The 23,145-nt window shown below is 44.2% G+C and overlaps 1 protein-coding gene across 1 annotated transcript in view; it reads right to left on the bottom strand.

The window, feature by feature from the left end:
* The window catches only part of LOC146834868 (FRAS1-related extracellular matrix protein 1-like), a 991,143-nt gene that overhangs the window by 262,565 nt on the left and 705,433 nt on the right, over positions 1-23,145 (bottom strand). Inside the window, exons 25-26 of the mRNA XM_085602468.1 lie at positions 11,733-12,147; positions 6,010-6,211 (exon numbers count right to left, since the gene is read on the bottom strand). Coding sequence (XP_085458594.1) covers positions 6,010-6,211; positions 11,733-12,147 — 617 coding nt within the window. The remainder of the gene's footprint in view (positions 1-6,009; positions 6,212-11,732; positions 12,148-23,145) is intronic.

Here is a 23,145-nt window from a genome sequence, read left to right as displayed (position 1 = left end):
GTAGTAGAGTGAGTAGTAGACTGAGTAGTAGAGAGTGAGTAGTAGAGAGTAGTAGTGAGAGAGTGGTAGAGAGTGAGTAGTAGAGAGTAGTAGAGTGAGTACTAGGGAGTAGTAGAGAGTGAGTAGTAGAGAGTGAGTAGTAGAGAGAGAGTAGCAGAGAGTGAGTAGTAGAGAATAGTAGAGAGTGAGTAGTAGAGTGAGTAGTAAAGAGTAGTAGAGAGTGGATAGTAGAGTGAGAAGTAGAGAGTAGTAGAGAGTGAATAGTAGAGAGCAAGTAGTAGAGAGGAAGTAGTAGAGAGTGAGTAGTAGAGAGTAGTAGAGAGTGAGTAGTAGAGAGAGTAGTAGAGAGTGAGAAGTAGAGAGAGTAGTAGAGAGAGTAGTAGAGAGTGGGTAGTAGAGTGAGTAGAAGAGATTAGTTGAGAGCGAGTAGTAGAGAGTGAGTAGTGGAGAGCGAGTAGAGGAGAGTATTAGAGAGTAAATAGTAGAGAGTGAGTAGTAGAGAGTGAGTAGTAGAGAGTAGTAGAGTGAGTAGTAGAGAGTGAGTAGTAGACAGAGTAGTAGAGAGTGAGTATTAGAGTAGTAGAGAGTGAGTGGTAGAGAGAAGTAGAGAGTGAGTAGAGTGAGTAGCAGAGAGTAGTAGAGAGTGAGTAGTAGAGAGAGGAGTAGTAGAGTAGTAGAGAGTGAGTAGTAGCGAGTGAGTAGTAGCGAGAGTAGTAGAGAGTAGTATAGAGTGAGTAGTAGAGAGCGAGTAGTAGAGAGTGAGTAGTAGAGAGTGAGTAGTAGAGAGTGAGTAGTAGAGAGTGAGTGATGGACAGTAGTAGAGAGAGAGTAGTAGAGAGTGAGTAGTAGAGTAGTAGAGAGTGAGTGGTAGAGAGTAGTAGAGAGTAGTAGAGAGTGAGAAGTAGAGAGTAGTAGTAGAGAGTAGTAGCGAGTGAGTAGCAGAGAGTGAGTAGTAGAGAGTGAGTAGTAGAGAGTAGCAGAGTAGTAGAGAGGAGTAGTAGAGAGTGAGTAGTAGTAAGAGAGTAGTAGAAAGTGAATAGTAGGGAGTAGTAAGTCAGTGTCAGTCAGTCAGTGTCAGTGTCAGTCAGTCAGTGTCAGTCAATCAGTGTCAGTCAGTGTCAGTCAATCAGGGTCAGTCAGTCAGTGTCATTCAGTGTCAGTCAGTCAGTGTCAGTCAGTGTCAGTCAATCAGTGTCAGTCAGTCAGTGTCAGTCAGTCAGTGTCAGCTAGAGCAGCTCTGCTGACCTGGTTCTCTGGCTCTAAAGCAGCTCTGCTGACCTGGTTCTCTCCCTCTAAAGCAGCTCTGCTGACCTGGTTTCTCTGGCTCTACAGCAGGTCTGCTGACCTGGTTCTCTGGCTCTAGAGCAGCTCTGCTGACCTGGTTCTCTGGCTCTAGAGCAGCTCTGCTGACCTTGTTCTTAGGCTACAGAGCAGCTCTGCTAATCTGGTTCTCTGGCTCTACAACAGCTCTGCTGACCTGGTTCTCTCCCTCTAGAGCAGCTCTGCTGACCTGGTTCTCTCCTCCTAAAGCAGCTCTACTGACCTGGTTTCTTTGGCTCTACAGAAGCTCTGCTGACCTGGTTCTTAGGCTCTAGAGCAGCTCTGCTGACCTTGTTCTCTGGCTCTAAAGCAGCTCTGCTGACCTGGTTCTCTCCCTCTAAAGCAGCTCTACTGACCTGGTTTCTCTGGCTCTACAGCAGCTCTGCTGACCTGGTTCTCTGGCTCTAGAGCAGCTCTGCTGACCTAGTTCTTAGGCTCTAAAGCAGCTCTGCTGGCCTGGTTCTCTCCCTCTAAAGCAGCTCTGCTGACCTGGTTCTCTCGCTCTAAAGCAGCTCTTCTGACCTGGTTTCTCTGGCTCTACAGCAGCTCTGCGGACCTGGTTCTCTGGCTCTAGAGCAGCTCTGCTGACCTGGTTCTTAGGCTCTAGAGTGGCTCTGCTGCCCTGGTTCTCTGGCTCTAAAGCAGCTCTGCTGGCCTGGTTCTCTGGCTCTAAAGCAGCTCTGCGGACCTGGTTCTCTAGCTCTAGAGCAGCTCTGCTGACCTGGTTCTTAGGCTCTAGAGTGGCTCTGCTGACCTGATTCTCTCCCTCTAAAGAAGCTCTGCTGACCTGGTTTCTCTGGCTCTACAGCAGCTCTGCTGACCTGGTTCTCTGGCTCTAGAGCAGCTCTGCTGACCTAGTTCTTAGGCTCTAGAGCAGCTCTGCTGACCTGGTCCCTTGGCTCTAAAGCAGCTCTGCTGGCCTGGTTCTCTCCCTCTAGAGCAGCTCTGCTGACCTGGTTCTCTCGCTCTAAAGCAGCTCTACTGACCTGGTTTCTCTGGCTCTACAGCAGCTCTGCGGACCTGGTTCTCCGGCTCTAGAGCAGCTCTGCTGACCTGGGTCTTAGGCTCTAGAGCAGCTCTGCTGACCTGGTTCTCTGGCTCTAAAGCAGCTCTGCTGACCTGGTTCTATGGCTCTAAAGCAGCTCTGCTGACCTGGTTCTCTGGCTCTAGAGCAGCTCTGCTGACCTGGTTCTCTCCCTCTAAATCGGCTCTGCTGACCTGGTTCTCTCCCTCTAAATCAGCTCTGCTGACCTGGTTCTCTGCCTCTAGAGCAGCTCTAATGACCTGGTTCTCTGGCTCTAAAGGAGCTTTGCTGACCTGGTTCTCTGGCTCTAAAGCAGCTCTGCTGACCTGGTTCTCTCCCTCTAAAGCAGCTCTGCTGACCTGGTTCTCTGGCTCTAAAGCAGCTCTGCTGACCTCGTTCTATGGCTCTAAAGCAGCTCTGCTGACCTGGTTCTCTGGCTCTAGAGCAGCTCTGCTGACCTGGTTCTCTGGCTCTAGAGCAGCTCTGCTGACCTGGGTCTCTCCCTCTAAAGAGCTCTGCTGACCTGGTTCTCTGGCTCTAAAGCAGTTCTGCTGACCTGGTTCTATGGCTCTAAAGCAGCTCTGCTGACCTGGTTCTCTGGCTCTAAAGCAGCTCTGCTGACCTGGTTCTCTGGCTCTAGAGCAGCTCTCCTGACTTTCTTCTCTGGCTCTAAAGCAGCTCTGCTGACCTGGTTCTCTCCCTCTAAAGCAGCTCTGCTGACCTGGTTTCTCTGGCTCTACAGCAGCTCTGCTGACCTGGGTCTCTGGCTCTAGAGCAGCTCTGCTGACCTGCTTCTTAGGCTCTGCAGCAGCTCTGCTGACCTGGTTCTCTGGCTCTACAGCGGCTCTGCTGACCTGGTTTCTCTGGCTCTACAGCAGCTCTGCTGACCTGGTTCTCTGCGCTCACGATGCACGCACCCGACTTAGCGAAAATATATTTAAAAATAATATAAGTTTATTATAAGAACAAATATATTATTTTTATGAATATCTTAGATAATCTCTTGCCCTAATATGTATATTAAAGACACATACATATCATTTTGGAACATACAATTTTTTTGCAGGAGTCGCACACCCAGCACGCCACAGCAAGTATATGACGTCACGGGGAACCCTCCACTGCACAAGCATCTCATACCGTAATGCGCATGTGTTGTGAATGCGCGGGAGCAGGAGTCACGGACTGGTCACATACCAATTGCGCACATCACATAATATTAAATGTATATGATGTAACTGAAAAACACGCAGCCGTTGCACACCGTACGCGGATCCTTCACGACTTTTCTAAAATGGTGGCTAGAATCCGCGCACCAACCGTGATGTGTACGCTTTGAGTGTGCGACTCCGGAAAAAAAATTGAATTTTCTTTTTTAAAGAAAATAATATAAATATATTAAAATTAAAAATTAAAACAAAAATATTAATCAATATTTCCGTTTGAGTTGTTTTTTACATTTTTATTTGCAATTTTCAGAAAAATATATAATGTTAATTAATGAATAAACTATTTATACATAAACAGTTTTAAAAAAACTGTAGAAAATCAGTACAAAAAAATAGGTATAACTAATATCACACTTAAAAATTAGCATTTAAAAAAACCTTCGAAATTCACTGAAAAAAACATAGGTTTCAGAGACATTAAAGTTAGAAATTAGCATTTAAAAAACCTTAGAAATTCACAGAAAAAAACATAGGTTTGAGGGGTGTTATAGTTAGCTGGCCATTTCACTCGTAGAAAACCATAGAAATTCCTCCGTTATAGTTAGTTCTGCTAACTATAACTCGCTCGCCCGCAATTCACTGCTGATGATGTCACATATTGCATCATTCATGACATGGTCAGTGACATCACTGATGACATCACTGATGACATCTCAAATGACATCACTGATGACATCATCCACGTGAAAATCTGATAAACCTCATCATACACTAGTATAACCTTTCTTCTCTCACTGTAAAATAGAGTACCATATGTGAAACCATTGACACACCAATACCAGTTACTACATACCCACACACTGATTCCTAAGTCTACATACACAACTCCCCATTCAACAACAGAATCATTTATACATGCAGTCACTATTTAATAGAACACTATCAAATGCACTTATACACATATATAGACATTGACACATCAGCAGTCATCTTAGTCAGTTATGCAGTCATCCTCCTCACTCATGAAAACAATTAATCACACTTACATTTACTCACTTACACAATTATCCAACAACACCTCATTTATTCAAACACATAGTAACTCATAGTTCATATGTTAAAAAATCACCATTACAATTATACACTCATTCATATAGTTACTCTCACAATCACTGACTCTTACACATACTTATTTATATACACCAACTCTCACATACAATGCCTTTTATTTTTTTACTTTGTCGAAGATGTACAACTAAAACATATATTCGCTCACCAACACACAGATAAATACACTCAGTCACCCAAACAACTGTTTCCACATGCACACTTAAACCTATACACCTAGTCAATCAACCATTCACACATCTATGCATAGAGTTACACACACCCCATCCAACCACACACAAACTCAGTGCCCTATGCAAATACTCACCGAACTAATCAATAACTAATATACACACTCATGTAGTTAGTGACCAACTGATGCAGCATGTTATACAACAACAGAGACAGTGATGCACACATTCACATAGTTTAGTTACTAATCCATGTTTTAAGTGACACTTTTAATTGCTCACTTAAACAGACAGTCAGACAGCTACTAAATCCTCCATCCAGACAGTTATATATCCACTCAATCATCAATACAGATTGGTATATATATAATACATATTTACATTTCAAACTAAACCACATTCACTGGATGATGTCATCAGTGATGTCATCAGTGATGTCATTTGAGATGTCATCAGTGATGTCATCAGTGATGTCACTGACCATGTCATGAATGATGCAATATGTGACATCATCAGCAGTGCATTGCGGGGCGCGTGAGTTATAGTTAGCAGAACTAACTATAACAGAGGAATTTCTATGGTTTTGTACGATTGAAATGGCCAGCTAACTATAACACCCTTGAAACCTATGGTTTGTTCTGTGATTTTTTTTTTTATATTATATATATATATATATATACTGAACTTTCTTAGCGAGCCATTGAGTTTGGCTGTGACAACATATTGTGCAATTAGTCAATATTTGTGGGGATGATATTTAGAGCATAACTTTTCATCTAGATATAATGTCACTTTAACCTTTGGTGTTTTAGTGAATTTCTAAGTTTTAAAAAAACCCAGATCTTTTACTTTAACCTTTGGTTTTTTTTTAGTACACACACACACATGCACGCACACACACACACTGAACTTTCTTAGCAAGCCATTGAGTTTGTCTGTGACAACATATTGTGAAATTAGTCAATATTTTTGGGTTGATATTTAGAGCATAACTTTTGTTTTGTTACACAGACACACACACATTGCATGTACATTGTGAGCAATTAACACTGATGATGTGACAAATTCTTGTGAAATTAGGCATTAGTTCAAAAGAAGCATTTTGCGGGTAACAACATGTTTATTGTGTTGCACGTGAGAAACAGCAATACTTTGTGCTGAAAATGTAGCAAATACTGAGAAACCAAGGTTAGCTCACCGGTTTTGACATTCTCCAAGTGTCCAAAATAAGGATTGCGCAGGATCCTGAAGGTGAGATCTTCATGTATGCTGTCCATGTCTGAGGCTTTGAGATTGTGAGCTGTGATCTGAACGGCCACTCTGCCATCTTTTAAACTTTCCACAGCCGTGGGACTTTCTTTAACAATGAGAGTGGGTGGGAGCTTGTCTTCATGTTCCACCTATCACATGTTTTCAAAGTAAAAAAAAAAGTATTAACAACGATTTTAAAGTGAATTAGAAAATGACTCATCAGAATGAACCCATCATGTTAACTATTGCATATTTATATAGGTTTCATCTCAAATATTGTGAAATTGTATAACACTTTTATGGCTGTAGGTCTTTTTTAGAGATTACTTCTTCCATCCCATCATTCTTTTTGAGTGAACCTAAAGGCCACTGAAAAAGATTTTCACCATTGTGTCATGGTTAAACAATCTGGTTTAAATGTTTAAAAAGTGAATGTGCATACTCGGCCAGCGGAAATACCACATATTGCAATAAAGTATGGGATTTTAGATTAAAATGTTAATTCGCTTACTAATAAACGGACAAAATGTAAAGAAAATCAAGCTGCTCACACAACAAGCTAAATGGCTCACTGGATAGTTGAGTGTAATTTCAAACCTACAATTAACTTCGCTTCTTCCTGAAAATAAGCTAGCTAAGGGAAATTATTGTCCATGAATTCACTGTAGTGTGAAGTCCCTGAAGAAGGCCTGGGAAAGTGTGTTCGTTGTTCGCATGACTGTAACTCGGCCAAGTGTTGAGTTTTATACCACTGAGATGCGATCTATCAAAACTTTTTTCACCTGCTCAGAGAGTGCGCGTCTCCTCGGGGAAGCCCACCTCCAGGCCACTGTCCAACTCATTAGCTGCTTCACTGAGTGCATTGAGCAATTTTTAAGTGATGGTTGCCCACCTGACGTCTTATGACAACTAATTAGCAAACTAGGCCATGGACAGAAGCATGCAGCATGGGTCGTACTTCCAATTAACACTTTGCATACCATGCGGTAACACCACACTGTTTAAGAGAAATTGTCGTATTGTTTACATAAATACTAATCATAATGGCATTAAAGAGTTATTTGGCTCAATACAGTCTTGTTCAATTAAATTCTCCTACACAGTCGTAACAAGACTAAAATTACTACTGTACCATTAACACAGCACAGTATCCTTAAGATTCAATTAATAAGAAGTGCCTGATAACATTTGTGTACCAGTACTTGTACCACACAAACACACACAACAAGACTTGACCGTCTTATATTGCTTTGAACATACACACTAAAGCCATCCCGTATAATTGTGGCAATCTGCCTTGCAAAGCAGGCAGCTGTTAGAATGAGTTCAGAGTTTTCTAGCTTGCAATGGGATTCAAGCTCACCTGGGAGCTGGTCAAGCGCATCTTTCCAAAACACTGCCTCTTGAACTTTTGCCAAAGGAGCCTCTCTCTGGTGGCTCCAAAGGCTGCCATGTTTAACCTGTCAGTCCCGAATAAGCAGTTCCGCGGCCCCCACAGAGATCGCTTGCCTCACTACTTGATGTAGTCGCATATGAAAGGTACTTGGGGACATGTCAGAAGAAGAACATTTAAAATGTGATTGTTTCTTTTCAAGTTTGGCGGACCGATTGTTTCAGCCATGTGGACTTTCTGTTTCACAGCATTTATAATTCATGGGGTCTGGCATCATGCACATAAACAAAGTGACAGTTCATAAGAGAAGCTTGAACTGCTATAGATAAGCAATTAAAACAGACAAACATGCGACGTGTGCCTTTCATCTCCAGGCGCATGGACGAAATGCGGCAATCCCAAATTTGCAACTGCTGCATTGCCTTGTTTTCTCTTTTTTCATCTTTACTTACTATTGTTGGTTTACTTTTACTGCAGACGTTATACTCCTAAGAGAATACCATTAAAGAAAGGCAACACTATATTGTAATAGCACTTAATTGGAATATTCAGACATAGACGTAAATATATATGTTACGAAGCCTCCAGCGTTTATATTTTTATGGTTGAAATACATTTTCTATAGAAAATATACTTTCTCTACTCCGTTAACTTCTAAAATATTTCAACAGTGGGCATTTCATTCTCAGAATCAAACATTTTTAACCAGATAAGTTTGGTTGGCTATGTTTGCCTGTCACCCTATCGTTAAAAACGAATAAGATTTCACACTATCTCAGCAAAGAAACATTCTGAGAATAGATTTATCTGAAATGGCCCATGATGGAGCACGTTTCACAGATGAACAAGCCTAGTGCTGAAAACCTGCACGCCAACATTTCGAAGTGACACAATTGAGAACATAGTGTTTAGAACTCCGGATTGCAGGGCTACAGTCATTTACATTTCGGGTTTGCTCAGAAGAGGCCTTTCTGTTCGGGAGAATGCGGATCTGCATTTTTTGATTTGGCCCTCATATGGAACGGGTGTAGAGAGAACTCAGCAGACATCTGTACATCTAGATTCAGGAGAAAGGAGCTGTGCATTCTGAAACTGACCTTTCCAATGTAATGATACACGCGTGCAAAGGTAGGAGGGCCTCGGCAGATTACCAGTGAGAAACAATGTATAGGGTGTTCTTTTGTGTGTGTGTCTGTGTCTCTGTGGCCATTATACAGTGGTTGGAGTCTGCAAATAGGTATCGGAACTGTGCTCAGTGGTGCAATGAGTGCCCGGGTGGCAGGGCATAAGGTATGGGGGAGGGTCAGCGCTGTGGCTAGAAAGAGCAACATGCCCTGTAACTATTTTGTTGGCAACCCTATCTCGTGTAGCATTCTGAAATGAATGACCCACCCACATAGCTAAGGTAAGACACAAATGCGAGCCTTTCCATCACAGGATGCAGGTTTTTCACATTCATGTTAAAATTCAACAGTCACTTATTACATTTGACAAACCTTCTCTGGACCACCTGAAAGATGCAAGTTACCAACAATAGTTGCCATCCCATCAAACACTGGAACCTCTCTAACATGCAGCCTGGCATGCCAGTTTGATCTGCAATAATAAGGGTCAACTGAGACCAGTGGTCATGTAAATATCCTGCCTATAAGCAAATACACTGAGGCAATAAAATAAACTTGCACAATAAACAAAAGTATTTAAAGTAGGCCAACCACCTAAGCACAAGGTGTACCAGGCCCGTGAGCACCTTTCAATTTTAATAACACGTAACCCACAGTAGATGGGAGGTGGTCCTGGGTGGGAGAGTCTAGCTAAAATTAACAGTGTTACTACAAAATTCCCATTGATGCATCTGCCATGCAATTTTAGTAATATACAAAATATAAGCATTATCAAAGTGAGTCTCATATTTTTAATGTCACATTCTACCATGTCACACAAGCATTATTTAGACACTAGAAAGTTTGGGCCTGATGAACTACATGGTCTCCTCAAGTTTATCACTGAAATGTTTGTTATCTAGTGCATCTATTCTGAGCTTCACTTGTTATGTTCCCTAACCCAGGCCTAAGTAGCAAAGCAACCTTTTACCTACATTTGTCATACCTTGCTCTGCATCATGGTTCTAGCAATGACCTTTTACCCAGTTAAGTACTGAATAAATATCGAAACAGAAGGGGGATGGGAGCACACTGCTACCTCCCAGCACAGTTCGCCCCTTTGCATCCTGGTACATGCAGTTCAATTTTAAATGCTTACTTGAAATTTTGCAGAGTGTCTCACCAAAGTTGGTGCAGGTTAGTGCTGTTAATCTGACACATGTGTTTCTGGATTTCATCCTTCTTCAGTAGAGATAAAACGAAATTCTTCTGGGGTTTGCTGAGAAAGCATTTCAAAAAGGCTCCCTTGAGCCACTGGGCTGACGAGCTCATGGGAGGCACCTGTGCGCCAAGGAGAGGTACAGAGACCTGAGAGGATTGTGGCAGCTTTCTCAGCAAACCCCAGAAGAATTTTGTTTTATCTCTACTGAAGAAGGATGAAATCCAGAAACACATGTGTCTAGAGATTAACAGCACTAACCTGCACCAACTTTGGTAAGACACTCTGCAAAATTTCAAGTAAGCATTTAAATTGAACTGCATGTACCAGGATGCAAAGGGGCGAACTGTGCTGGGAGGTAGCAGTGTGCTCCCATCCCCCTTCTTTTACTGAATAAATACCGATTGGTTTCCTTGAAACTACCCTCATGTATTATGCATAAGGATTCTCAGCATCATATCTTAATCCCCTGCACATGACGTACATAACAGGATTAATATACTCTGTACAAATGTCATCGCTTTGTTCATCCTTGGGCGACAGGGCTACTTTGCAGAGTTACAATTATTGATTTAGGCTCATTTACATAATTGTACTCACAACATACTGGTTGTGGTAGAAATCCAGAGGCTACCTCTTTAGGGTATAAAAGAATCGCATCTTCACTAGGTAGTCAGAGGAGACGCTTCTACGCTGACACTGACACGGAGGTCCCTGCACGCTGAAGCTTCAACACGCAGCGGTCTGACATCCCTTGCGGGGTGTGCAACTCATGACCAAGCACCAAGCTCGCAGCATGGCAAGCAAAGCTGCTTTTATTCTTTGATTAGTCCCAGGATGCCCAACATATGTCAAGACCTAACATTATTATGCCAGTGTCAACTCTATGTCAGGAATATTCATAATTATGCCAAAGATGAACCCTGACAGGTCATGATGCCAACCACATGCACATATATATGAGGGCACAAAAGCGTACACATGCACATAGATCCATTTAAACAAATACACATGTGCACTCTACTCCCACTGTCTGAAAAAAGGTTCCCCTCTCTATCCAGCCTCTCCTTGGCTACAGGGCTTCTAATGCATTATTCGTCCACATTTCCACTCTCCGGCAGTCTAATGGTTCAATGACTCCATTTTGGCTATTGCTGGCACTTTTGTTCTGGTCCAGTTTTCATACATATTGTATGACTGAAAAAGCGGGGCTTGCAAAGTGAACAACTCCATGTGACTTTGCTAAACTGAGAGTGGAGACAGGTGGTCATGTTGTAGGTACTGCAGGCCATCACAGTGTGTGTTTGTGTGTAAGCATGTGGCCATGCCATTCACTGGACTGATGTCCACTTCAAGGATACAGAGATATCAAGATATGTAGTGTTGACCTTTTCAGTATGACTAGAAACTCTGAATTCCAAACTGTGTTGTCTTGCAATTCAGGGTGCTACTTCCAGGGTACTGGTGGGCTTTCAGATGCTCCTGTGCCACTGTTAGAGACCCTGATGTTGAATATAGCAGACACACTCACGTTGGATGAACAAGGCATTCTATGACACTTTCAACTGGCTCACCAATTGTGTGGTAAAAGAAACACACGCATAACAAGGTAAATAATCCATCAGCAACCACAAGCCGGTATATTAAAAAACGTTTGCTTACAAATATTTTTAATATCTTAATTTTTTAGATTTATTTTAGGTGAAAACACCACCATACTTAAAGTAGTGGAAAAACAAACCTAATTAACTTGTTCAGAGGCATATTACCAATGCTTAAAAGGGTAGTCCTAAACGATATGCAAAAGTACAGTGTATTACAATGAGAAAATTAAAAGACATTTTCAGATCGTGTAAATTAAAAACTGTACAGGCATTAATACGGTGCCAGTACTAAAACTCACTTATTGTGCTGTTTATAAATGGATTTTTAGAACGTCCTTACAATATACTTGCCTGTATTGTAAAGACCACTGGGTCTTCCCTCAGCTGTCCGTCCACCAGAAAACCATGATTCACCTTGTCACTGGCAATGAACAGAAACTTATCGAGTTCTCCACCTCCACCATTGTGCTTGTAGGAAAGATGTCTATTGTTCACATCTGTCTGTGTGAACTGGTTGTGTTGAAGAACGGCCTCTTTCAAAAAGAGATGGCCATGCTGTGGAGTCTGGATAACGTGATAGGTAAGATTGTCCAATGGACTATCTGGATCCGTAAGCTCAAGGATGTTATGAGAAATAACCACCAGACTTCCTTGTAGTACTTGAATACCCTTGCTAGAGACCAGTGTAGGAGGTATGCGGTCTGTGTGTTCAATATCAAGCTGCAATAAGCCATCTTTAGCCTTCAAGCCATTGCTGATGGTGAAACTGTGGAGGACAAAGAACAATTTGCATAACATAATTATAGGATTATGATATTCATGTTTGACAATTATAATGGATGATAAGCAGCCTCGGACAAGAATGCTCTCCTAAAAGGTTTACTTTAACTCATGCATTGATGTGGTCATTCAATACATAAAAATAAACATTCTTTCATGCTAAAGATACATGAGTGTAAATAGACACACACTTGAGAACATTGTACTGCTTTAAGACAAAAAAAACTAAAAAATTACTTAGCATTTAGTCTTTTGACAGTTAAACATTCATATTTAAAGATTAGGGGAGACAGAAAACCAAACTGTCACTAAAATATGAATATGGCACAATACTTAAAGAGCAGAGTTCAGTTTAAACAAATTATAAAATCCAGTTTGTGTAGGGATGGCTTAGACAAAGGAAAGATGAATTTTGTGCCAAAACATGTGAAAGCCAGTTGTGTTTAGATTGTCCATAATTCCATGGACATTAAAACAGTTTTGGGAGCAACTGATATTTTGAATGGCTGTCCGGCAACCAACCAGAATGGTCTAAGCGAGACTTTCCCAAACTGTGGGCCGTGAGCTGATTTTTGGTGAGTCGGGAAAGTCCGAGCAATAACTAAAACTGTTTTTACATTTTGTATTTATCTTGTCTCATTAGCTAGCCGGTGTTTAATAGAGAGACGTTACGTTAGGCAAGTCTTCTGACAAACTGTTGCCTATTCCTTTAACATAGTCATAGGTGTTTACTTTGCCATCTCTGCCTGCAAAGTGAGAGGAGTTTTTAAAGTGAATTATATGACAATCTTGCTGGAGTACATGGAGTGTGAAATAAAAGTCTTTTATTTCTTTGCATTAAAGAACAAAATGGAAATACATGCAAATGAACTGCATACATTCAGCAGCTAAAGAGCAAAAATGAATCTCTTTTTTGTAATTTCGAAGTGTGCTGGGAACAGAGAGTTTAATAGAATCAAAACAAATCGAGATCCTTTACTTGGTAATGCACAAACGATACCTATTCACAGAAACACGATTTCCACACATTATCATTGGTGTGATATACAGCTGTATTAGTAAAACTGTATGCCTTTGTAAATGTAGTACCCATTTCAATGGAAAATGTGCTGTCTGTAAATGGCTAAATGCCACCACACAATGCTTTAGTTACATTAAAAAAATCACCCTCCTCATTCCATTAAAGATAGATGGGTTGTGAACGTATGTCATTCTAAGAATTGGTTGTGATTCTAAAAAGTTTGGGAAGTACTGGTCTAAACAGAGAGCCTAGTCCTGAAAAGGTGAAAGGAGTCAATCAAATATGCTCAAACAGTAAGCTATCTTGTTGCCAACAGCCCCAGCAAAGAATACTTAAACCTAACAAGCTTATCGAAAGGCAAGGTGAAGCATATTATGCTGACACTTGAGATGTTATCCTTTATTGCCTATAAGTTATAGGTGAGTTAGTGCCCCAGCTCCTAAAGATGCTTCAGGTCATTCCATTGAGTGGGCTAGATGAAAAGCAAAATGTGCTGAGTGTTATAGTTGGAGTGCTAAGAATATTACTTTCTAACACAAACATATAAACAGAACACTGATGAAGAGTCTGGAAATAAAATAGGCATGTACTATGTTTTAAGACAATTCTGCACGTGCCAATGAAATCTAGCGTATATTATTTCATTATATGGAAACACACACACACACACACACTTTCACATAAGCAGACAACAGAAGGAAAGTTAAGAGAGCAAATTTGTGCGTTTTCTTGCAAGTTTATTGGTTGCACGTTGAAAATTCACGCTTAATAATTGATACTCGATTATACTGTAAATCAGTCATAAATGTTGAGCTTCAATGATTCAATCATAATGATATTATAATCACGTCAATATATTTGTTTGACCTTGCTTAAGTTCTTCTGTGCCTCACACTAGCTCAGCCAGCACCTGTCACCAGATTGCATGACCCTTGGTCCTCCCTACTTATTCCAACACTAAACAACATAAACAAAACCTTAACATCCACAGTCACACTTCCTAAATCTTATATATAAACATCCATGAGCCTCACATATAAAGGCCACAAGTTCTCAATGTCCCTCAAGCTATTACAAATCAAGGGCCTGAGTCACAAACTACATTTTGTAGTACATAAAGTAGTCCCACTCGTAGTTCAAAAAGCAATTCACAAACTTATAGCCAAAGACTTCCACCTCATCTGTCTTAACATGTGGAGATCCCTGCCATGGTGGCAGAGATATCGGCACATGAATGTATACTACAATTAATATTAAATGGAGGAAGGACCAGGGCGAGCAGTGGGAAAATGGGGAATAATTTGAAATAAATTGCTAGGGTTTTGGGAAAAATAAGGTAGGTTTGAGAGTGGTATGTTGATACAAAACAAACATTGCCCAAACACTCCAATTCACAAAATACATTCCCAAAGTTACAGTCCTAATGGTGTCAAAACAGGGTGAAATGTGTTCCTGCCCAGCCTTGGAGTAAATCAACCACAGCAAAACTCTCTCATAGCAAACAATGGAGGCAGGGAATCAAATTAACAAAAAACATACCTGCTTCAGCCGTGAGGGGAACGGCCAGGCTCGCACTAGCTCCTCTTTGTCAAGCCGTGAGGGGAATGGCCAGCTCGCCTATCGACCATCGGGTCTTGCTGTGAGGGAAACGGCTCTTTCCTGACTACATCTCCCAGCAGGCTCTGGGTGGCGCTGGGCAAACGCGTCACAGCAGCGCCGGAGACTATATCTTGCCAGCAGCCCTCCCGCAGCACGGGACGCACGCTACGCATACCTGCTTCAGCCGTGAGGGGAACGGCCAGGCTCACACTAGCTCCTCTTTGTCACGCCGTGAGGGGAACAGCCAGCTCGCCTATCGACCATCGGGTCGTGCCGTGAGGGAAACGGCTCTTTCCTGACTACATCTCCCAGCAGGCTCTGGGTGGTGCTGGGCAAACGCGTCACAGCAGCGCCGGGGACTATATCTTGCCAGCAGCCCTCCCGCAACGCGGGACGCGCGCGGGCGCGCCCGGTCAAAGCCCGGGCCAAGGGCGGGCCCGTCCGCGCCCGTCGTCGCCAGGAGGAGGCTGGGCTGGGCCCCTCCTCTTTCATTTGCCTTTGGAACTGCTGCATCAAGGTACTGTTTGAACCATCTAGACATTCAGCTTTAGTTTGCCATTCCTTTTGACATTAGTGTCTGGTCCTCATCATCAGTTTGTTGAGTTCTTACAATGGGGAAGAGGAAGTCAATGGAGGGAGGGGGTCCATTGCTAGCTAAAAAAGGGAAAAAGGTGAAGAAGGCCACCCACGCGGCAAATAACTGTGTCCTCACAAGGATCAAGGGCATTGTAAATGAATGCGAAGTCATTCTGGGAGATAGCATTACCCCTATTGTAGCTACAAACACAAGTGATTCTGAGGAAGTATTCGCATTAACACAACCACATGAAAGAGTTGTCCCCACTATGTTTACTAGGAAAACAACATCAAAATTATCAACTGTACTAGTACATGATCCTACTGAGGTCACCTCTGGGTCCCCCTCTTTAATAGAAAATGAAGGCCCGAGTGATTTTCCGAGAGCCATTAGTAAGGGTAAAGCCTACGAAGGCCTGTTGGACGACATACCTTGCCTAAATAGATTTGCTGTTTTAGACCCCAGCTCTGCACACAGCTCAATTTCTACCCCTAGTCAAGAAGGTGTGGCCGAACCCCCTGTTAATTCAGCTCACTGTAGTTCTTGTGGCCCTCATAATGTTGCACTCCAACAGAGAATGGAACTTCTCGAAAGGGAATTAGTCATGTTGAGGGAAAAAGTTAATGTGCTCGAACTCAGGTCCCTTGCCCCAGCCACTCAACCTCCCCTACCTTTAAGGAAGAGCACAGGTGGGGGTGGGGAGGGGAAGCGTTCAGGGGAAAGTGGGTGTGGTTCAGTACCTGGCCAGGTGATGCAGGCTCAACGCCCTATCTCTGGTTCCTTTCCCTTGAGAAATTCCACTCCATCATTTGAGTTTGTACCGGGTAAGGATATCAGAGGCAAGACATCAGAACAGCCCCACCTAAGACCTAAACACGATAGAACTGCACCGTCCAGAGAAGGGTCTATTGATCAACCATGTTCTGATTCCAATATGCGCAACCCACATATGAGGAACCTTAAATCTACAATCTATATGTCTAGGGTCCCAAAACTCCAGAGCCGGCACAGATTCGAAACCCAAGATTCTCTCCACAATAAAGTCATCCACTGGATAAGACATGTGAGAGGCTGTAGATCGGTCATACGGGAGGATCTGATTAAAGTCAAGAGGATTAAAAAAGAGGGATCTTTGACAGACTGTATAGAGTTATTGCTACTCAATGACGAAATTGCAGATAATCTAGTGGTGCTTGAATACCGCACTTCCCCCCCTGAGCATTCGAAAATCCAGTTCCGTTTTTCCCCATTGTGGTTGCCCGAAGGAGAAGGGACTGAGTCTGGGCTGAATATAGTGGATTGACTGGATACAACACTCCCGTCAGCATTGGATATTAGATCAAAGGATGAGGGAAGAGTTGACCCAGCCTCCTGTCCTAATAGTAGGGGGGCCGGGCTTGGGGAGTGGGGGACACCACTGGATAATCATGATATGCACATTAGCACTAGTGGCATCTACACCAAGGTTAGTGCCCCAACGACCATTCGTTTTCTCTCATGGAACATTGCTGGGTTGCAGAAAAAAATTCTACTACCAGAGTGGAATAATTTTATAGACAGAGACAAGGTACCTGCACAGCTGAGCTGCACTCGTGTTGCTACTAGCGCTTTACTATTTTAAAATACTCCTGTTTGGTATTTGCTTTCAACTTTGTTTGTTTGCCCCTGGTTTTATCTGGGACTACGCTAGGCACTTCCCTCCCTCATACCGCATTTAATTGTTGACATACACCGCTGTTTTGGTGGGTCCGGGTCACGGGGGTAGTCCGGGTTGGGCGCCATCTTGGATTGGGCAGTGCATCTTCCGGCGGGCGCCATTTTGAGTGTTACTGCGCTCGGTCAGCCTCGCGGGATGCCTACTTAAGGCGGTCCTTTCTTCGCCGGTTGGCAGACAAGGTACCTGCACAGCTGAGCTGCACTCGTGTTGCTACTAGCGCTTTACTATTTTAAAATACTCCTGTTTTGTATTTGCTTTCAACTTTGTTTGTTTGCCCCTGGTTTTATCTGGGACTACGCTAGGCACTTCCCTCCCTCATACCGCATTTAATTGTTGACATACACCGACGTTTTGGTGGGTCCGGGTCACGGGGGTAGTCCGGGTTGGGCGCCATCTTGGATTGGGCAGTGCATCTTCCGGCGGGCGCCATTTTGAGCGTTACTGCGCTCGGTCAGCCTCGCGGGACACCTACTTAAGGCGGTCCTTTCTTCGCCGGTTGCCAGACAAGGTACCTGCACAGCTGAGCTGCACTCGTGTTGCTACTAGCGCTTTACTATTTTAAAATACTCCTGTTTTGTATTTGCTTTCAACTTTGTTTGTTTGCCCCTGGTTTTATCTGGGACTACGCTAGGCACTTCCCTCCCTCATACCGCATTTAATTGTTGACATACACCGCCGTTTTGGTGGGTCCGGGTCACGGGGGTAGTCCGGGTTGGGCGCCATCTTGGATTGGGCAGTGCATCTTCCGGCGGGCGCCATTTTGAGCGTTACTGCGCTCGGTCAGCCTCGCGGGACGCCTACTTAAAGTCGATCTTTCCCACGCAGCGGGATCGCGCAGCGGGACGCCGTCGCTTAGCTGGAGTCGTGCCAAAGTCCTGCCCGTCTGCGCCCGTCCGCGCTAGGGACGTGCTGGGCGCAGCGGGTCATCTCTCTTGCACTTTTCGTTCTGGTGCCGTGATGATCACCTACTCCAATGAGACGTTACGGTCCATTGGACTGACCATCCCTGAGTGCGATCAGGTAACTATCCACCCTTTAAGCGGCCCATATTGTTGTGCCTGCAAAAGATGGGCTCTTGCCTCTCCCGTACATACCCGCCAGAAGCCTTTGGCTTTTGTTTCTCGGAGTAAGGGTACGGCGCGCGCTCTTCGAATATTTAGCCTGAATGTTAGGTCCTTGGTGCAACACCATCAAGTCATCTTGGACCTTATGCAGGATGAGACCCCAGATGTTTTTGCTATTACGGAAACTTGGTTGCAGGAGGACGATGCAGCTATTATCAATCTGGCCTTTCCCCCTGATTATTCCATCTTCACTCTAAATCATCTAACTAGAGGAGGGGGCATTGCCCTTGCTGTTAAATCTAGTTTCCCTTGTAGCTGGAATGTCTTAAATATCGCTGGGTGCGAAAGCGCCTCCTTCAAGATCTCGATCAGCCCCCAGTTTTCGATCTCAGGGATGGTGGTATATCGGCCTCCGGGTAACGATGTTGCATTTAGAGATGCCTTCCCTGACGCCGTTAGTTCCCTGGCAGTTGGTTGTGCCAATTTTTCTATTCTGGGAGTCCTTAATCTCCATCTGGACAATCAGAGCACCCCAGCTGTCTTGAATTTTCTAGCGGATCTCGAGGCCCTTCAGTTGTTTCAAAAAGTTTCACAACCCACCCATATAGGGGGGCATACATTGGATCCCTTTTTTACTAATTTATCGGAAGCCATAGTCTTTTCCATCTCACCCCTAGGATGGACTGACCATTATCTAGTGGATATTCGGGCCTCTCTGCCTATGACCCCCTCTACTCCTTTGGCTAGATCGGTCCCTAGAAGACACTGGAGTAAACTTAGGTTAGAGGACCTGCATCATGTTTTGACTATTGATCCGTTAGGATCTTTGGATGACGTTGAAACGGGTTATGACCAGTTCTGTCAATGGATTACCAGGGCGCTTGACTCTTTGATCCCGATTATTACAAGTAAATTGAGCTCCAGAAAGTCGAACCCCTGGTATGACAGCGCTTTACGTGCTTTGAAAGGGAACTGTAGGCGGGCCGAGAGAGAATGGCGGAGGTCTTATGATGCGGCTAAGAAAGCGTCGTATCTGGCTTCCATTAAGACTTATCACCGTGCCATATGTAGAGCCCGTGCAGCGTTCTACTCTCTGGAATTCCGCAACAGCTCAAACCCGTCTAAAACCATATTCAAGGCCCTCAGAGATCTTCTGTCTAAACGAATTTCTATGGCTTCTACCTCTCATTGTGAGGCTTTAGCTTCTTTCTTTCTGGAGAAAGTGCAGGGCATCTACCGGGCCTTTCCCTGTACAAGGCCACCCTTGGAGGTCGTGGACATTTTTTCTGCCCCTCCTACTTTGGACTCTTTTCCCCTGCTCCTACCTGAGGTTTTTGATAGACTGTCCCTGAAGATTAAATCGGGATCTCCTCTGGATCCGGTAAGACCTGCCCTCTTCAGGGATCAGTCTTTTTTGGGACGCTCCACTGTCTGTTCCCTGATCAACATCTCGCTGGCTACGGGCATGGTTCCAGCTAAATGGAAGCGTGCAGTGGTTTCTCCTATCCTGAAGAAACCATTCTTGGATCCGTTGAAGCCGGAGAGTTATCGGCCCATTTCTTTGCTTCCTTGGCCGGCAAAATTGGTGGAGGCTCACGTCAACCAGGTTCTCTCCGACCATCTCACCCGAGCTAACATCCTGGATGCTACCCAGAACGGGTTTCGTACTGGGCACAGCACGGAGACAGCCCTTCTCGCCATGGTTGAACATCTGCGTTCGGTGCTGGATGGGGGACAGGCGGCGGCGCTAGTATTATTAGATCTGAGCGCCGCCTTCGATACTGTTTCACATCGCATCCTTCTACATCGCCTGGAGGAGATAGGTATTGGGGGGTTAGCCCTACAGTGGTTCCGTTCCTTTCTCGACGACCGGTCCTTTTGCGTTGCTATACCACCGTATCAGTCCAAATTCCATCCTCTGGGCCTGGGGGTGCCACAGGGATCCTCGCTGAGTCCCACGTTATTCAATCTTTACGTGAGACCGCTGGCTGATGTCGTCAAGCAGTGGGGCATGAATATGGTCTCATATGCGGACGACACACAGCTGGCGGTTACCATCAGCGGGGACGCTGACTTGGATGCCCCTAGGTTCCAGAATGGACTGAGGGCAGTGGCGAGCTGGATGAATGCCAACTGTCTCCAGCTCAACGCTAAGAAGACTGAGGTCATGGTTGTCGGGAGGGGCAAGGAACTTTGGGGGGACAGATGGTGGCCTCCAGAACTGGGGCCGTCTCCAACTCCGGTTACTGCATTGAGAAATTTGGGAGTGTGGTTGGACTCCACTCTGAGCTTTGTTGGGCACACCAAGAAAACCGCAGCTTGCTGCTTTGGGGTCCTTCGGGGCTTAAGATCTGTCCTGAAGTTTTTTGACCCTCCTACCAGGCAGCTGGTGGTTCAGGCAACAGTAATATCCCGTCTGGACTATGCCAGCTCGCTCCTGATAGGGACAAGTCAGGCAGAAATCATCCGCCTTCAACATGTCCAAAATGCCGCAGCTAGAGCCATAGTTGGCTTGCCTAGGTCCTGCTCTGTCTCAAGTACTCTTCGATCCTTACACTGGCTACCGATTAAGTCAAGAATTCATTTTAAAGTCTTATGTCTGGCTTTTAAGATCATGAAAGGATTAGCTCCCCAGATCCTTTCGAATCTCTTGTCTAGCTATGTTCCGACTCGCTCTTTAAGATCAATGGGCCAAGCACTTGCTGTGGTTCCGAGGTTTAAGCTCAGCCGAGTTGGTGGTCGGTCTTTTCGGGTAAAAGCAACAGCGCTTTGGAACTCGCTTCCGTTTGAGATTCGCGCGATGGAAGATTCTTCTCCTTTTTCGTAAAGCCATAAAAACCCTTCTGTTTTAATTTTTCCCTCCTAACTAGATGTCCCCCTCCTGTGTCTTCAATTTCAGTGTTAGTTGTGTTTTTACCGGTCATGCGCCAGAACGCCCCTTAGCTGGGGCAGCTGTGTGCAATATAAATGCTCCTAACATAACATAACATAACATAACAAGCAAGACATTTGTCTGTTCCAAGAGACCTGGAGCACTGTTCCCCTCTATAAGTCTGGTTTTACTACCTACTTACTCCCTGCTTTACATTCAGGGAAAGGTCGACCAGCTGGGGGGCTTCACATCTGGTTAAACATTGCTCTGAATTGGTCAGCCTGTATAGAAAACAACCCCTACAAATGACATTCTACATCTGTCAGTGAAAGGTCTAAAAAGTGGTCAAAACCTAGAAATCTTTAATATATATGCCAGAGGGTCTCCTGGGGCGCAACTTTCCTCCACTATAGAAGCCTTCGAGAGTGAGCTGTCCAGTATCAATCCTAAATCAGTTGTCATTGTAGCTGGTGATTTTAATTGTACCTTCGAACCCCTTTGTTCCGAGGATGTTTTGGGCTTGGGTGAACAGGGCAATAAATTCTCAATACCCCCTCTCAGCCTAGTCCCAATAAAGAAGTGGTCACAAAGGGCCATACAATTAAATGCCCTAACTGTGGCGCATAATCTAAGAGCTGTGAATGGTAGGACACATTCGAATAAGTCTGGGGCCAACACATACAATAGGGCCAACTGTCCATCAAGGATTGATTATATCCTACTGGACATTCGGCTCTGGCAGGACTTGGACGATATGGAAATCTTACCATCACAAGACAGTGACCACAATCCGCTATGCATGCTTTTAAATAACCACTGAACAACCTCCAGGTCACATAATGAAATGGAATTGGTAACAAAAGAAGTAGTACCCTCTAATTGTAAACGACGCCTTAAATGGCACAGGGTCTCTTTTCAGGAAGACAAATTGTGCAAAATAAGAGACCTTATAGAGCTGATGGCTCTGGAGATCAATTTGATTGGAGCAACCGCTGAGGGAACCCAGAGTTCTCTACTCCCATCTCTTTACCAAAAAAACATTGATAAGTTGGGAACGTATTTTACCACACTGGATTATTCCGATTCTAAAAAGCCACTTAGGCCTTCCAATCCATGGTACTCCAATACTTGTAGAGAAAAGAGACGCATGCTGTCTATAGCCCTCCAAAGTAATGATACTCTTCAGGTTAGATTGGCCAGAAAAGAGTATTCCAGGGCAATTGAGCAAGCCAAGCGACTCTGGGAAGAAGCGCACTGGCAAGATCTTAAAAATGCTTCTTCTCGGAAGGACGCTACATTGTTCTGGAGTCTTATTCACAAAGGCAGTCAAAGGGGTGATGTGTTACCTAACCACATAACGGAACTACAGTGGCATTCACATTTCTCTGCCCTTTATAGCGAGGGTGACGACTTTTTGTCTATAAATGCTGAAGGACCCTCGCCACCTCTGATGGTCTCTCCTTTAGACGAAGCCCATGAGGTGGATAGCCTAAATGCCCCTTTCAAGTTTAGCGAAGTTTTCTCTGCAATTGAAGGGTTAGCTCCTGGTAAGGCGGCGGGGCCGGACGCCATTCCTGGCGATCTCCTCCTCCACGAACCTAAATTATGGGCCGACCTTATTTTACCTATACTGAATCTTGTTGCCAGGGGTTACCCTGTTCCTGATTCTTGGAAGGGTGCAGAAGTGGTTACCATATACAAAAAGGGGAACAGGGAGGATCCTGCCAACTACAGACCAATTAGTTTAATTGACGTAATCCAGAAGGTGGTTGGTAGGGTCCTTCTTATGAGGATGAGGTCATGGATGGACGAGGATAATGTGCTTTCGCACTTCCAGGCGGGTTTTAGACAGGGGGTGGGCACGATGGACCAGGTCTTCCGGTTTTATATGACTTACTGGAAAACAGTGGTCATTGGGAAAGGCAGTTTATACTTGGCCTTTATTGACCTCAAGACCGCGTTTGACCTGGTCCCTCGTGCTAAACTTTGGCGGATACTGTCTGATTTGGGTTTTCCCCCTATGCTACTTGACATCATCAAGCGTCTTCATGAGGAGAACTACGCAAGAATTAGGTGGGGAAACCAGGGCCAGTTGAAAGAAAGGGTTGCAGTGAACAAGGGTGTACGCCAGGGT

This window comes from Triturus cristatus, chromosome 4_2 (assembly GCF_964204655.1).
Source record: "Triturus cristatus chromosome 4_2, aTriCri1.1, whole genome shotgun sequence".
Classification (NCBI taxonomy): domain Eukaryota; kingdom Metazoa; phylum Chordata; class Amphibia; order Caudata; family Salamandridae; genus Triturus; species Triturus cristatus.
This window is presented reverse-complemented; position numbering and strand designations above follow the sequence as displayed.